The 18,412-nt window shown below is 39.5% G+C and overlaps 1 protein-coding gene across 3 annotated transcripts in view; it reads right to left on the bottom strand.

Moving 5' to 3' along the window:
• The window catches only part of grid2 (glutamate receptor, ionotropic, delta 2), a 559,974-nt gene that overhangs the window by 3,866 nt on the left and 537,696 nt on the right, over positions 1 to 18,412 (bottom strand). Inside the window, exons 15-16 of one of the 3 annotated variants that reach the window (XM_075467788.1) lie at positions 9,328 to 9,568; positions 1,892 to 2,163 (exon numbers count right to left, since the gene is read on the bottom strand). In XM_075467788.1, the coding sequence (XP_075323903.1) occupies positions 1,892 to 2,163; positions 9,328 to 9,568 (513 nt within the window). The other 2 variants (XM_075467790.1, XM_075467787.1) reach the window with 2 other exon arrangements.

Raw genomic sequence — 18,412 nt, forward strand, 5'->3', positions numbered from 1 at the left:
ATAGAAAATCACACTCACAGAGAGAAACATAAACAAACTTCTACAAATTCTTTAAAGAAATGCCGATAATCTGGAATACTCATAGAAAACACACTGCTGTCATGCTGTGTGCTCTGCTATTCCAGTGCGTTTGATATATCTCGTCAAGCAAGCATAACCATACATGAACTTATAATAAACTTTATGGCAACTTGTAATTTGGAAAACAGCTCCAAATGTTAAACAATGCCTTACTTATCTGATTTATCTTTACAGGTTCTTATCACTAAATTCTTGCATTAGGGCCAGTGATCCCAAAACATTCACTTTGAGATTATCATCTCTTTTTCCAAGTGAATTTGTTTCGGGCCATAATTCATTGTTAAAGCGCCTATGTCAAATTCATCAATTGCATCAAACAATGCAAAATAGTCAATAATGTTTAGCAGTCTTAACAATCCTGGCATTGCAATGTGCATACATCAACTTAATCTTATATAGGTTAAGTTAAATGAAACTTGTGAAAATGTACAAAGAATATGTCTATATTAACATTTGAATAACTTATAATAGCTTATCCACTAAAGGATGGTAACACTGAGTGAAAAGTGGTTCATGCTTAAACTGCATAGGGGAGGATAGACAGTTGTGCGGGGGGCTCAGATTGCGATGCATGAGGTGAGCACATAGTGAGGAGAGGTTTCAGGTGAACTGTGGGAAAATGATAAAAAGTGCCGCTAAGAGTTCCCAAACTTCCAAATTTTCACATTCTCCACTCAACTGTGGCAATACGCTTCTGGGATCTTAGGTAAGGAAAGTTTCCTTTTTGAGGGGAATGGGTGGTCACATAATTTGGTGTTTCAGTATTCATGATGATATTGTTTGGGCAAAGTCAAAAGGGTTCTGTGATGATGGGAGTAACATAATTGGGGGTAAAGACAGATTTACTGACCGTGTCCTTTGGATCTGGGGGTTCTGGAAGGAGCTCTGGCCCTAGTGTATGCAGCTCACGGGCAAAGGGGACCAGAAGTGGTGACCCCAGGTTACCATCTCTAAAAGAGGAGCTGCGGAATGGAGGAGAGTACAAAGGGGGACTAACATTTGTCTATGCCAAACACTTTGAGTGTTTGGAGGAGGAAATATCGTAGATAAGAGGTAGAGTTTGCGTTATTAGAAATTAAGGGAGGTGAAAGAAAGGAGTGAATCACAAATGGTCATACTGCTGTCCGTGACAGGAGACTAATGGGGGACTACAAGGAGTGAGCAAAGTGGACCGAGACGAGAGAAGTGGAAGATTAAAGTGGCAAAACCTGACTGCAATAAAGTGACTAATGTGAAAGTTGTAATGTTTTCCTTCATTGTGAAGCATAACAGAAAAAAAGTGAACACTGAATCAAATTAGAAAACTATAATGACTCCAAATATATCGTGAATGTAAATGTCTAAAATAAACCTCTCTTGTTTACAGCTTAATGCAACGGACTCATTTGGAGAACAAAGTCAAGTTTAGGGCCCTGAATGGTTTCTGGCTTAAAAAAAGATGTAACGTTTTGCGTTTTGAACAACTCAAAAGAAATATATCATTGTAGGATTTTACATTACAATATTACAAACTATTTAACTTCAACTGACTACTGAGAGATGATGCTCCGTTTGACTCTACATGGTAAGACAGCACCCTCTAACGGCAGCAAGCCATTATTGCACAAAGTCATCCAGCAACATGCCAGGTAAACACACTTTTTAAAAAGAGGTACTTTTTCTTTAAACTTTTTATAATGTGGACACCAACAATTGAGGCCTGCTCCCTGATGTCCATAATTTTCTCTGATAAATTAGCATTCATACATCATCTCAAGCTTTCCTGACCAATTATCTTTTTTTTTTAATTATCTTCTATTGTATGTATAACCTTGGTGTAGGAGGTGAGGTGGTGAAGGTGGTCATTCTCATTTTAGGGGCAAGCTCGGAGGGGTTGGTAGGTTCGTAGGAGTGCTGCACGATCAGTGCGCAGGGAATATCACAGCATGCTGGGGGCTGGTAATGGGTGGCCGACGGGGCAGTGGTGTTGGTGGTGTTGGGGGTCTGGTTCTGGGTCTGACTACCCAGGCCAAGAGGGTGTTCGTTGGGGCTGTGCGGACATGGATCAGCAGCTTTCCTGGCAGATGGACCATCTGCTTTCGCCTGGTGTGCGTGTGGAAGTAAAAGGGGTTGAGAGGAGGGAGACAGAAAGAGAGAGGTGATGTGGAGAGAAAGGTGGAGTAATTCATTCGTGTGTGTGTGTGTGTGTGCATGCGAGTGGAGTTAGTAGATTAAAACAGTTCCAAAAAAATAAAAAAGCCAAACCGATGCACAGGCCACAGGCAGACAAACAGCAGACGGGTGGAGACAGAAAGGGGATGACAGACAGACAAGATCGGGCCGATTGAAAGATGGTAGGGTGGAGGAGAGAAGTAAATAGAAGAAACAGATGGGTGGGGGGTGAGTGAGAAGAAAGACACGGCAGTCAGTCAGCACACACTGTCAAGCAGGTCACTCTGTGTTGTGTCCTCAGAAGGACATCCACACAGTCGTTATATACCTGGAAAGGGGAGATGTTTAAATGCCATTTTGAATTGCTCTCTCCCCCTCGCCTGCTACACCCCTCAACACAGAGTACTTATCTACAAAAACAAAACAAAAAAGCAAAATGAGAGCTTTGAGCCACAGTAGACAAAGATCATAATGTAGAGTTAGAATGAGAGGAGCCGACGATTTCCATCCAAACTTTGAAATGTTAGAGGTCAGCTGTTTTGTGTGTGTTGTAAGAATCTGATACATAATAAGAAGTGCCAGCTCTCCACATTCTAAATCTACATGGACTTTATGACATATCAGACACGGTCAAAACCACAGATGTTACCATTATGGAAGAGTTCTGACAATGATAATAATATCTAAACTTATTTTCAGTTTTGGGTTCGCGAAGATGTGAATAAATCCACTGACAGAACTCTTTCATGCAAACCTCTAGTTGAGCATATCAAGTGGGTAAAGCAATATAGCCACCCAATTATGAATGAAATGGGCTTCAGACACTCATCTGGAAATCGCTCATCCGGCGCATTAAGAGTACCCTTTATGAATTTTTCATCAGCTATACAGTACTGTCCTTACAAGTAAACCTCCCATTCCCATTATAATGCAGATGCTTCTGAGAACAGTAAAAGTGCAGTAATACAGAGGAAAATGACCAATTAAAAAAACAAACAAACATGTGTAAAATGCCTATGCACAGTACGTATTAAACTAAACTAAAATTCAGGATACATTCATTTTTGTCATAATTCCTTTTATGTAAGAGAAAGACTATTAAATATACCAAATTATCAGGAATGACTTACAGGGAGGCTGTTAACACGCACATCCCTTTTTCGCTGCTTTGCATAATATCCTCATGAAATGTGCTCAAGTGCGATTCAATTCTTGTCCTTAGTCAACTGTGCATGTGTGTGTGTGTGCTTGTGAGTGTGTAAGCCCGATAGAAATACTCATAAGCAAACTGTTTACACCAAGAGGCAGACTCAAAGATAACAATGGCAGCCAATTCACAAACACAGAACCACAGCACAAACACAAACATTGACATGTAGCCCAGAGTCAAAAGCAGTTAACACAGCATTGCAGCATAGAGTATGAATGTCAAGGCATGTTCAGACATATACAGAATGTTATTATGCATGTTTTAGTAAATATAGAAGAAACACACAGACACGAACAAGCTTCACGGCATTAGAGCTCACACAGAGGATTGTGGGTTGTCATGTAAGCAGGGAGCATGTATGGGTACATGTAAGAGGCAAGTGGCGGAGTGGCTTGGTCCATATAATTTAATGGATGAAAGTAGGCATGTAGAATGGTTTGCGCCAGTGATTACTGATTAAAACTGAGTTACATCCATCATAGATTGTGTATGTGTCATTGAGAGTAACGCAGTCTCATTTTTGATTGCGGCTGGTAAGGGAAAGGATGAGCATGAACGGAAAACTGGCCCGAGGCATCATGAGGCATCTTTACAGCAAACTGTGTAAAGAAATAAGATTGCATTAATAGGCTTCATTACATGGAGTATTTGTAAGTATGTGATTATTTTAATGCAAGCTTGACATGATAAATGAAGTGGGCTAAATATAAGGCGGTAATGAGGCATATGCATGCTAGTGAGAGGTCAAACTCTCAAGTGAGTGTTGCTGTAAAAGTGTCCACATTTGGGGAATCATTGTCCTGTTCAAGGAGGATAAATAAATAAATCTCTTTGATCGTTTGGAAGTCATTAACTGTAAGAATATTTATTTCTAAATAATCTAAATATCTTGTTCAAAAAACATCTGATAATCCCAATGATGTAAATGTACTAAATATACACAGTGTACATCCGACTTGTTTCATATGGCTGATATCAAATCCTCTTTACAGAAAGTCTATATACTGTGTGTCTTATGGGACAAAGTAACTTGAAGCAGTTCTCCTGCACACCCAAAACATATTTCTGGTGCCTGTGCATCAATCTTAAATGCATTTTCCAGCCCCATGCTTAAGTTGTGGGCTACCAGCTTTCCTATTCCATGCACAGCTTGTAAAACTGCACAGAGAGCCTCATGCTCCTGGCTCAGCATAATGGTCTCAAGTGGTTCCAGCGTTTGCCGTGACAGTAATATGGATGACACTGAGTTCTTAATTCAAACTGACAGAGAGCTAAGCGTCTAGTAGAGTTAATTACAAGCTTTATGGTTTGCTTCACTTTATTAACTTTAGGAAGTCGGACGACTTTAAACACAACTAGACTTAACTCCACTGGCCATGACCAAGGCCAAATTGCATATGGAGGCAGAGATTTCCCCTGTCGATAAATTGCGGCATATGCAATTTATCTAATTAGTTGCTTTGAAGTTGACTTAAATTTGCCTTCTTCCCTCCACTGAGTCAGGACATGCTGCAGTGGTCCCAGCTTGACTCTCTGCTGCTCTGTTCTTTGAAACTATCTTTGCAGCTGGTTACTCATTTTAAAATATTCTGCACAGATGGTGATTTGAGATCAGAGTATGGCATTCACTACCGTATTCTATGACAGGGCTATTTTTAGCAAAAGGAAGAAATAATATCTCAAGGAAATGAGTAAACTTCCATGAAGTAAGAGCTTATCAAGCTGCCTTTTAAGGCTAAATCTTCTGTGCCATTTTGACTTGACAACACGGGTCATGTTGTAAAGAAAAAGAGTGTATCACACTGAAATCCATAGTGACACACTTTTATGATTACAATAAAAATGAATACCAGAGACATACTAAAAATTATATAACAGCAAAATAGGGGAACTTATGAAGCAAACTTGTGGGCAGTGAAAAATGATTACAGCCGCTGTGTAGCGAGTGAAAATAGAGACTTTGAAAGACAAGTTCATATTCTTGATACTTTCTCACATCCACACGGCTGGCCAGTTACTGCGCAGAATGGCCGTGCTCGTTGGATTGTTGTTTTGTCTGGTGCAGCCTGGCCGATTCAGATGTGGGAAAGGTGTAGGTGTGAGCTTTTTTAGACGCTGATCAATGATCTGACAAGCCCTTGGCTCAGAGGTCACGCTGCACAAACCTTGATATTTACCAAAAGTAATCAATAGGTTGCTCTGATAGGATGGAGGATAAATGTCAGGGGTCAGCCATCAAAAACAATCACAGCTGACTGGGCAGACTTTTTTTTCACCATGGAGGCACGGCATCTTAGACTTAACTTAGCAGTATATTTTTAATGCTCCAGTGATTATTGTAATGACAATGATAATAATGATAAAAAAACACAATGACTTTAGGATCACATCCCTCCACCATTGATGAATAATACAAGATTACTAAAGGAATTGTAATATGGAAAGTGTATCCATATGTTGCTCCTAAATCAATAACAGTGATTTCCCTTCCTTTAACAGCTTGATGCCTTGACGTGAAAAAACCTTGAACAAGAACTACAAAGAGAATTAAAGACTACCACCATTTAAATCCCTGCTGTCCCTCCTATTCACTGATGATGCTCCACTCCTGCGCTCAGTCTGGGGTTGATTCCGCTGGCTGCTCTTCTAGCTAATGAAGATAGCAGGGGGCAGGTGTGTTTATTTTTTGTTGCAGCTGAACCACACTGTGCTTAACATGACTTTGGGTTCAACTGAGGGTTTGGCGTCTTTGTGGCTGCTCAGAGGCAGACATGACTACCGGTCTGAATGACAGATTAAAGCTGCTAACTAGGCAGGGGGTTGGAAGCAGGGGGTATATAGCTGGTATGTGTGAAGGAAAAAAAAAAAAAGTAAACACGGAAACAAGGGCACTTTGCCGGATGCTAGATCTACACTGTATTACAAACTATATTCTTGAAGCCCCATATTCAGATATAAATATAAATAATGGACTTTTGTTTATCATTGGTTGTGGAACCAGTGCCACAAAACTGATGACTGTTTCCAATCAAGTTGCAAAACTTAGGCACTAAATCAACTAAGAAATGGAGCAGAACTCGGCCTGAATTCCATTCGGTAGGATCCCAACATGATGACAGCATGCTTAGTAAATATCTAATATATTCAACTTGATTTATCAATATATGACTATAGTCAACCTGCTGCTGGACATGCACTATTCTCACTGCAGCTTTTATTCAGTTTGACATAATGCCTCTGACATGCATAAACAAGAGCACTGAAATGATTGCAATTGTTTCTACAATACCAGATGTGCCCAAATCCCCTCATAACATGAGCATAGCCTTAAACTTTAAAAGGTTCTGTTTCTAAAAAGAGAAGAATTGGCATGGAAGGGAAATAACATCTAACGTTTGAATGAATCAATGAACAATCAACCTGGAGGACATGTGCTAATGTGCTAATCATCCCCCGCTGCTCTAAGCAGTTGCAGGTTATGCAATGTACTGCAGTAAAGAAAGCTATGAGAAACGTCCAAGTGGTTTGTCACACAGTCCTGAGCACACTAAAGTGATCACAGCTTATGAAACACATCATTCAACTGACAAAGCGCCCATTTTCCAGCAACAACAAACAAATGTAATTTTTGCTGTTTCTGCACTTTATGGCAAAGGGCCACTCAGGTCACATGAGCAACATCACTGAGAGTTTGAATTGAGAAATTATAGCCACGTAGCAGTGCAATAACTTTGTAATTTGTAACCAATGTATAATTAATAAAGTACACGTTTTCATGCTGAAGAGTTTTCCTCTAAATTAATCTCTTGATGACTTGTACCATTGGTCTTTTATTATGAAAGTAACCCGATCTGTCACTAAATCCCCCTGAGTATAGTCACATTTTCCATTTCTCATCTTTTTGTCATTTTTCTAATTAATTCTTCTTGTTCCTTTAAATTATTATGGCATTTGGGATGGGGATGGACTTCTTGTTGTTCTTTCTGGTAGACAGAATTATAAGGAGATGCTCAAATAATCCAAATTAGTGTTACGACTAATTTTCCTTCTCCCTCGGTGATAACATAATACATATCCATAATATAGCATGTTAGACCATTCAGAACACCTCTCCTCTGATTGACAGTGTTATTTCAAAAGGATCAGTGGTTCACTAATAGGTGAGGAAACTGTTCCTCATTAATTCTCTTAACCCATTATCCACAACTTAACCCTTGACCTAACTTTATCAAGTAGCTACCTTAGAAGCGAAGAAGCAATTGTTTGAAGCGAAAGTAATTTATCTGGTGGCAGAAACATTTTCCACAAAAAAACCAAACTAATCTGTGCTGCTTCATGTCCCAGTCTAATTTGTTACCGACGTATAAATGATTAACTCCAAACCAAAAGTGAAAATATTATTTCACACATAATTATATTTCTCTCAGGTCATTGCCGGCATGTTTTGCATTACAAATTTGCTACACTTTGCTACAATTTCACAGTGTTGATCAAAGTTCTTCATATAAACACTTTCTCCCTTTGTGTTTCGGTAAACATAGCAGTGGGCACTGGACGATATGGGGAGGGTAGGTGTGGGAAGAGGACGTGGAAGCTGCTTCAAATCACTGTCAGCCACTGACGAGTGGAGATCAAATTATGGCTCTGACCGATGAGAGACTTTTGAGCCTGTGCATGTGTGATCCATAAACAAAAGAACAACTAAACACGCTGCCATTTGGGTTTTTCTTTGAAGATGCTACCTGTCTCATCTATGGTGTAGCAAACATAAAACCTCCTGCATCACAGAAAGCGGCAGGCTTCCTACCAAAGGAAGATGCTACCAGAGTCATTTTGATTGTCTTAAATGATCTCCCTGCTGAGGTGATCATCAGCATATAGCCTGATTGGATATTTCACATGGTGCTGCTGCTAATTTACAAAGTGGAGTGCTGCCATGGCTTTGGCGGGAAGACGGATATAAACATCCATGGTTAACACTGTGAGCCAGTGTTTCTGACTGCCGGTCGCCTGCAGCCCTGAAGGGCTGCAGGCTACCGGCCTTCAGGCTGTTTTTGTATTCCGCTTTTAATGTTCCAAGTGGGCTCTTTTTAGAAATAAACCCAAATGGATTAGTTTGTTGATTACTCTGTTGATATTTTCATAATGTTAAATTAATCAAGAACTTAACAACAGCATTAATAAAACATTAAAACATGTGAGATTTTGCATGAAACCCAAAGGAGTTGGAATTGTTATGCAATACAGCGTAAAAAAAAAAAAAAAAATCAACACTTGCTAATTTTAATGGAGTAATTATAGAACAATACCACTAAATGATCCAAGCTGAGGATGAGGTTACATAACCTAACCTCTCTCTTTGTTCATGATGCGCATATGTGCGTGATTGATATGATTATTGTATTACACTTAATATTATTGACAGTCTTGTAACCAGCATTAAAAAGGACTAATATACGAGTGAAACATGAATCTCTAAAATACTGCTTAATTCATTTTACAGTCACATTCAGTTTGTGTATGGAAGACAGTCTCTTTGGTTAATCAATTTGATCATTTGATGTCAAGTCTAATAGCACAAACAATTAAAATGGATAACATGACAGGATGCTTTCTAAGATGCCTGTTCGGTTAAGATCCTGATTGTGGGTGAAGGCAAACTGTTGATGCTGCTTCAGTGAAAATTTAGTAATGAGAAGTAATGCTAAATATAAGAGTTATTTTTAACATATTCATACATGGTCACTGTCTAACATTCTTTACAACTATTTCTGATGCAAAGAAATTATGTTATTTTTCTAATTGCCTGAACTATCGCACATTTTCTTCTTGCCACTTTCTGTAACATCATTCTGTCAGTCATTCCATCCCATCGATGCCCCTACCTCTTTGGAGGGGACTCTAGATCCCTTCCGTCGTGACCACCAGCTTTCCACCATAGCGATGAGGCAGGAGAGCACCACACCAGCTGCCAGGACACAGAAAACACCAGCAAAGCTGTGGATATCAAGAGCATTGCCACGCTGTCGTGTCTGAATGGAGCTGTAGAGGTCACAGGGACTGTCCTTGGGCCACCACTTGAGTTTCAGTATGTCCATGTCACCATTCTGCTGGAGTTCCAGGATTCTGGGAAATAGATAATAGAGACAGAGGCATGTAAACGGAAAGCCATGTACAGTGAGCATCTCAATTTCGAACACACAGAATGAAAAGAGCAACAAACTCTGAGCCTGCATATCATATCCTTATTCAGATCAGACATCTTATAAAACTTCAGCTCATTGGGAAGAGAAACACACAGAGCACCTGTAGATGTAGGTGAATACACAGATGAATGAGCAACAGGAAAGCAGCAGCAACCAAGGAAAGGGCAATTAATTGTAATTGACTGTATCTAACTGCCATTTCAATGATTACAGTGTCAAAAAGATTCTTCCCCATTAAAAAGAGCCATGGAAAATAAATTATCCGCACAAATCAATTGCACAAAAGCAAACACTGCAGCTTTTACTGCAGCTGCTCTAACTCATCTTTACCACTTGGGGGCAGTGTTTGCCAGTTAAAATTTGCTGTGATCCATGACAACCATATTGTGCTGTCAAACTCATTATGGCTAACATTAATATGTTTTGCAGCACAGCATGAGCACACTGCCACAATGTCATTATGCAGCCTAGATTTAGTCGTACGATTGATAGCCTCAGAGAGAATACAGCTCAGAGGTTGATGGGGTCCCTCTGTTAGCCTTCAGCTTATCATTTAACTGGGACGTTCGTTTTGGTTTAGAGGAGAGCTGCAGACACACAGAGAGACAAGCTAACAGATATTTAACAGGTGATCTGGCATGGAGGAGAGAGGGGCAAAGAAAAAGAGAAACACTCACAACCAGGGAAAAGGCGTAAACCCACCTCAGACACACGTATACTAACACAGAAAACAAATAGATTCAAATAATCCTGCATAAGGATACTAAATTACCATACTGACTGTAAAGACACAAAAGTGGACACACACTCACACATGTAGTCAAAATATTCTGAACTGCGAAAACATGGCCAACTAAACATGGCCAAAATCCAAACATCGCAGCTTTTATACTTTTATAATGATCTGCAGAACTTCATGTGACCAAGGTTCTCCCGCAATTTCAGTAGTATCAAGACTGACAGTGCCTACCCATTATGTTAAATTCTCCTCAAGTGGAACAAACATGAATCAATCGCAATATGCAAATACACACAGCAGCTAATTCATTCATCCACATTAAATGGGAAAACATGGATCATTCTGATGCGAGTCAACTCAACAGCTTAAGCACGTCACTCTATAACCATGGCGCACTCATCCAGGGACATGCTCCTTCCACTTCCTGGGCTTATGGGTCTGGGGAACAGCATGTTTAGAGACACAGAGAGTTAATCTAATAAGAGATTGTGCCCATTATGTTGGCTCAAGTACATGCAGATTTGCCAAAAGACAAAACTTTCAAATGAATGACGCGCAATATTGAACCCCCCCCCCCAAAAAAAATCAAACTGGTCAACATTGATAAAAATAGAGATAAACAGCAATATTGGCCTAGTTATGGTTGTAACTATACACTCATTAAGAGGAGGCACTGATTTAATATATTTGCGGAGCTCTTGCTTAAGTTTATTTTTGCCCTTGATCTAAAGTTAGACTTTTAAAATGTAATATATGACAGGGTTAATAAGAATCATAAAACCAGGGCAGAGAATAAACATACTTTTCACTTGAGTACAGTGCGATAAAAAAAGCAAAAAAATAGTCTGTATCTTAATGTGGACTTAAAGGAAATTCAAGGTTTCTGCATTTGCTGGTCTGCAAGAACCTGTGTGACACATTTCCTCATCTGCACCTGTCCTCGATAATCCAGTGTCCCTCAGCGGCCGACTGTCAGCAGCTCAGATATGTGTAAGCACGCGGACTGCAGAACATTGACTATGCATGGGCCTGGATCAATCTCCATTCAGGGAAAAAAGTACACACGGAAAGAAGACGAGGAGCAGAACAACAATGTAGAAGCTTGTTTTAAGGAGAGACCACTCAAGAGAATCACCATGATCTACACCGCTACAATGCACCGGAGACTGATCACATCTCCATGCATTAGCAGCTTCAGCACAGCTGGCTCAAAAGACAGTATGAATAAAACCCAGCGAGACCATGATTCCCAGCATAGGACTAAGGATAGTTACGTGGTTTTGACGTGAACCATTTGGGTCTCAAACCAGGAAACCGTGAGACTTCTTACCTTGAACCAGTGACTTGTTATTGTCATCTATTTAAGCACAATTCATGCTTCCTGGTCCTGAAGCAGTAGAGTAATCTGACTGCTACCACCCGTACTCGTTTTCTGATTTTTTTTGGTATGCTTTTCTTTTTGTAGAAATTTTTTCTTTTTGTTTGGTTTATGTCAGATGTAGGGAGATATTACATACAGTTTAACTTTCCCGTCAAGAAACCACAGAACATTATTCCAAAAGGTTTGAGGGCCATAAAATAGGTTGTGGAAAACTCAAAGTCGCCTCAGTGTCGTTGGTCAGCAATGATTCTCACCAAGCCAGTCACCTGTGGCTTTCATTTTTTGGCTGTTGTCTTTCACACAGGGGAATCACGAACACTGACCTTTACGAAGGTGAGGCATCTGGAGTCCCTTAGCGGGTTTGATTTTGTGTTGTTTCAGAAAGTCTGACACATTCGATGGCTCCTCCATTTGTAGGTAATATGTCTCACTGTGGATCTATGGAGTCCTAAAGCTTTTAGAAATAAGTTTGTAACTCTATACAGACTGACTTTACAGACCGTCTTCATCCTCTATTTTGAAATTTTGATGCCGCAAAAGGTGGACGACCGATGACACCTCCTAGCCAACTGAAAATACTTCTTTATAAGCCGTTTTAATATATTTACAGGATTAAACAGAAGACTAGCAGAAATACAGCACATAGCAAAACTCACACTTGCAACGTTGTCTTTCTCGCATCGAGCCAACTTCTCATCCTGGTAAAAGTTAAGATTGGCGGGTACTCGCCGACACCCATATAAATCAGTTGTTTAGGCAACACACAATGAAACAGGAATACAATATACATTAATTATATAATTTACGTAATTACTGGACAAAAAATGTTGTAAAATATCCAAATATTGGGTGTCAAATGGACATCGTGCGGACACGACTATCTAAAACCAAATAAATCATCAAAAATCTTTAGAAGATGGAAATTTCTTACATAATTACAAGAAAAATGTATTTCAATTACGTTTTTAAAATTTTGAAAAAACTGTTGTTGAAATTATACTCTATTGAATATTTTTCTCAGTGAACAGTTGTAAAAGTATTTTTATGCGCTTTTAAAATATACTTAAAAACTTGTGTACACGAGGCCAAGAACATCCCGGTCCACATAAGATCTAAATCAAAGACGAAATGTGGAATTTTTATCTAGTCATAGTTATTGGTCAGTAGGTCCAGCCTGAGCAGAGGCTGGCTCAAAGCGACGATGGGCAGTGAGGGCGAGTGCGTCTTTAAAGTGGAAGGTAAAACATTTGCATGTGGATGACGGTGTCATCGTAAGTAAAGCATATATGTGAGAGAGTGGTCAATATTTAATGTTTTATCAATTAAGGATTTAAAAACAATATGACAGATAGAAATTGTTCTCAGTAATCTCAGTAACCCCTTCTGGTCAGTTTAAAGCCTTATCAAGCAAAGCATTAACCCGATATACTGATTTCATTCACCAAATGAAAATTGTATTGTTGCTTAATGTCTAGCCTTCCCTGTCATGTGTTTTACAGACATTCAGTTAAATTGGGAACATATACTGATACTCTGGTTTTGTAATGATCCGGACCAGTTATTACTGCAGTTTACAGTGCGGATTTGATTTTATGTTTCTCAGTACATCGGTACGTCAGTCCTATATTTTTTCATTAACAAGATTCGGGGTAGAGCCTTTTATTTAATCAACCATTGTTTTATGAATGAGAGATTTAAGATTTAAAATTCCATTTTGGGATAACTTGAAATTGATTTCAGACCCATTACTTTTAAAGTTTGTTTGAATAATTTCAATGAAAGCTTGAAAACTGATAACAAGAAGGCTTCACCATTGAAATGACACAGACGAACAGGCTTGACAAGAGTGTGACATGCTTAATATACATTTGATCATTTTAGAGAGATGTACATGATCCGATTTGTTTGAACGACCTCAGGCTAGTTTTCTAATAAAAGCATCAAACATGAAACAAGAACCCCGAGTAACACTCAGATGTTCAAATTCACTCACTTTCATGATTTTTTGGGGCAATATTTAAAAAATATCCACTTTAGCAAAAGAACATTGACACCCGTTAGGTATGATTCAGTGCCAAGCAGTTAATTTGCTTAAAACATTTGATCACCCACAGCAGCTTGTTTTTCATCAAATTATCACAGAAAAATCGCTGTTCATGAAAGATAAAGCATTATGTTCCCCCTAAAGAAATACCGTGCTTTCTTACAGTACTGACCTTTTTAACCATCACTCTGGCAACAGCCACCTCACGCGCAAAAAACGAGCCTGTGCTCTGAAAGACAGCTTCAGAGAAAAGTCGAATTACACACAAGCTAGGAGTAAGAGCGATCCTACCTGCAAAGCAGCCAGGACTGTTTTTGTCAAAATATTTAATCATTTCTTGTTTGGAATTCAGCAGTCTTGTAAAGATTCCTTGTCAGAGTTCATGTCTTGTCATGTCTTTCAAAAGTAGAGCCATGCCTCATGTTTAAAGGAGCTTTCTATTATCTGCACTCATGAGTTGACTGTTCTTAGGTGTCAGAAATGTCAGGTCAAAAAGATTTTGTGTGGCACTTAAGGAGTGCTAATAAGCAGAGGCATTTTCTGTACAGATTCTGTAGACGATAAATGCCTTTGAGGCCGGAGTCTAGAAAGATGTTTACTGTTACTACCATTTGAGGGGAATCATCATTATATTCAGGGTTGCCAACTCTCACGCATCTGCCGTGATACTCACTCTTTCAGGCTTAGTGTCACGCTCTCACACTTAACAAAGAAATCTCACGCTAGATCATTTTTTCTTTCTGTGTTGATTTTTTTCACTCTCATTCTATAATTTCCAAATGCTTAAACTCATGATTGGACCACAGCAGATCTAATCCCTCTCTGATTGTTGGTTCGCTGGAAACGGCTTGTCATTACGTCAGTTGGTACGTCAGTGACGTCGGTCTGCCAAAGCGAAATCTGATTGTATGCCACATTCCAACGCCGACGCTGAACGCGTCTTCTCTGTTGTTGGTCTTAAAAAGACCGACACAAGAAATAGGCTTTCACTCAATGGTACCCTCTCTTCCATTATGTGCATAACAATGAACGACCTAGAGCCGTGCTACAAGTATGAGCCCCCGGCTCAGATGGTGAAAGACGCAAAGTCTGCCACAACCTGCTATAACAGTTCCTGCCTGGTGGTGTGTGTCTGTCTGTCTGTCTGGTGGTGTGTGTGTGCCTGGTAGCCTTTTGGAGGGGACTGTACTGTATGAGTTGGAAATTGAAGAGAGACACTTTGGATATGGACATTAAAGGCAAAAAAAAAGAGACCAAGAAAAGGCAAACAAAAAAATGGATCAGCAATCCTGATGAATGGTTATTTTTTGATGGTCACAATTGTTACAGAATGTTAATGTTTATATTAATATTATTAATATTTTGATTTCTGATTTGAGTTTATATATTGATATTTGTAATATATTATATTGTATATATTAAGTTATTTTTAAGAGGGACTGTGTACATTGTCATTTTGTACATTTTCTGTTAAATTCTGAATTGATCTATGACTATGGCATGAAACTCCATTAAAAATCTACATATACCATCTCACCTTTGCCCTGAAATTTGTTGAACCAGCCTAGACTAGTTTCTCTCTGTTAAACAACATTGTCTTTTGAAGGGCAGCTGAGGATGTAGCCCATGAATGAGATATGGATTTAGGATTTGCCATGTCTAACTAGTCACCCTAAAATCGACTAGAATTGAAGAAATTGCATTTAAGAAATGCAAAATTTTCTAGAGGAAGGCCCCACACTCTGCACTATTGCATATTCATAAAATGTATACATGTATCTACATCATATCTACACAGATATATATATATCTGTACTGTGGAACAACATCTGAGATGCGTGTTGCGAACCGACCCGCTGAAATCTCACTCCAAGGTTTTGGAAAAGTTGGCAACCCTGTTATAATTTAAAGTAAAAGGGCTACTTGACATTTCCTTTTTCACAAGCACTGTCACTACAATGAAAACACCAAATGTTGCATAGGAAACTACAAGTGGTTTTAATGAGCTACTGACTTTATTTATAGATGAACAATGAATCAAAAGACTGTCAGGCTTAAAACCCTGCTCTGGCAGTTATGAATTCCCTTAAAAACTCATCCGTGTTCATCAATGAATACATTTCAAAGCTTTTGCACAAAAACAAACAAACAAAAATCTATCATGGTCTTAAGATGGCTTGGCACTGACTCTTCACCTTTTTTGGTCACTAAATGAATGCGTAATATGAAGACGCAAATTGGCCCCCCACACCTCTGCCCACCAGCAGCTGAAACTAGCACAACAGCTAACTTGGCTAGCTCTGGAGATCCTGGCTATTTTGCCTGAGATCTAGTTTGACACGCTCTGAAGCTCATTGCTAAGCAACCTCGCAGCTACTTCGTGGCCGAGCTTGTGGCTCACGAGCTTTTGGTCATGCTGAAGTCAACTAGCTTCTTGACTCACTCTGGGCTTGCTCGGCTGGCTAAGAGCTTTGCTCCTTGCTCTACCTTGCTTCCACTGTCTTCACCTAGCTTCTGCTCATGGCTTGCTGGCATTTTGTTTCTTCAGTTCTTCATGGCACATGCAAATGACCTGTTGAGCCCCAACCAGCAGATAGTTTGATTGGTTCCTGAAAACAATAAAAGTCTATAGGCTGTTTGGACTTAGGATATAGGCAAACTGGTGCTCTGAAGAATCAAATCAAAAATTCTCAGCCATAACACTGATGGCTGATTTTTCACATGATATGTTTTGTAACACACAAAAGCACCTTACAGGCATATTTAAAAGGTTAGTAACTTTTTGCTAGACATGGACTTTAGACCAAAACCTGAAAAAAAGAACTCCATACAGAGACTTTCATCAGAGGAATTATCAGGATGTGGCTATGCTGCATGTGTCTTTGAGAAAGGACAGAGCAGCACAGATTTGAGATTCTCTCAGCCCTCTGTGACGACCCTGTCTTCCCGAAGAGCTCATCACCTATCATTCTGCACTAATTGGCCTATCAGAGTTATGCAAAGGCTGCTTCTGTGATTGACTCTTGAATCAAACCCTAACACTTACATGCACTGACAAGAACATGCCTGTACACACACATATTCATCTCTCTGATGTTAATCTGTCTTTATTTTTCCTACTAACACAACAAATCTTCTGTACAATGATTTCACTCTATAATTGTTGCATACTTGAAGGAAAGAGGACAGAAATGATAAACACGTTGATAATATGATATGATGTTTGATTCTGTCTTTTTCCAAGCAACAGGACGCTCAACTCGTAAAAAAGAATGGAGAAATCGAGTTTTCTTTGTTTTGTCAAACTCTTAACACGAGAATTAAAACTTCTACTTTGGCTGAAAGTTGAGCCGAAGCCTGGTGGCATGCCCCGCCTCTGCGAATCAAACTCAGAACACCGCCAGAGTAACAAAGAATAAGAAGGAAGAAAGCAGGATGAAATAATAAAAATGTATAAGTTTTGTTGCTTTTTTGTTTGGCCGTTTTTGTATTTTTGATGGGGAAGTCTCGATATCAAACCTCCGTCTCCTTGGCAACGAGAAGCCCCAGTGGAGAAACCTACCACAACTTGCCAGGCACATTGAGAGTCCACAGAAATCCATCCACAACCAGCTGACTACCGAGAAAGACCCAGAGACAGCGGACTGAGAGAGACCGCCTTGGAGACCGTTGGCCATCGACCCAGTGTGTTCACAGCTGACTAACTGGGCTCAGTGCAAGCCAAAGTAAGGTATGAAATCTTTTTCTCCTTTTTGGACGGTACAGTGGTGTTGAGTGAATTCACTGTTAAAAATGATAAATGAGTTGTTAGCCTTTAACCATAAATTGTGATTAAAATTAAGACCCAAATTTTAGCAATTCCGGTACATTTCTCCATTTTTTTGCCACTTTCCCAAACCATAAGGTGTTACCTATACCGGCATACATAGTCCATGCATTTCTCCTGTTTGTACTTTAAGGTTTGTGCTTTTGGTTACATCTTTCAATAAATGATTAATATAACAAGTTGTTGTTGAATGCTTCTTGATGTAATTTTGGTCAATTCAAACGAGAACTCTTGAAGTAGCACTGCGAGACTGATTCAACTGATTTTCCTTTTTGTTAGACGGATGGTGTCCCCCGTTATCGAGGATTATTTCATTCAATAGTGAGAATGCTACTCTGACTCCACACATGTAATTACAGCAAGGTTAGAGGGGAGCTTTGTTAACTTGTGCACTAATTCTCTCACAGAACCAAGTATTCATATGCTAAATTTTCCAGAACTATGTGAATAGCTTCGTCCGAATGTGTACGTTCATTTCTTAACACACAAAAGCAGTCACCACGGTTTTCCATTTATCTCTGTCCCATGGCTGACAGGCAGGATGAAAGGCCACTGTAAGCCGCCTGACAAAAACATAGGTTGAGTCAAAGGGTTCCTGCAGTACACCATCTGTCTCGCTCCCTAATTTGGCTGCTGCCGACACACCACAGAAAACCACCTTCCCTCGGAAAAAAAGATCAACACAAAGGCAAAGATTTTTGGAGTAAACACAACACACTGTAGTTAGCATTGAGCAGACTTTAGGAATACACTACAATTCTGCTCATCAGAAAA

This window comes from Odontesthes bonariensis, chromosome 6 (assembly GCF_027942865.1).
Source record: "Odontesthes bonariensis isolate fOdoBon6 chromosome 6, fOdoBon6.hap1, whole genome shotgun sequence".
Taxonomy (NCBI): Eukaryota; Metazoa; Chordata; class Actinopteri; order Atheriniformes; family Atherinopsidae; genus Odontesthes; species Odontesthes bonariensis.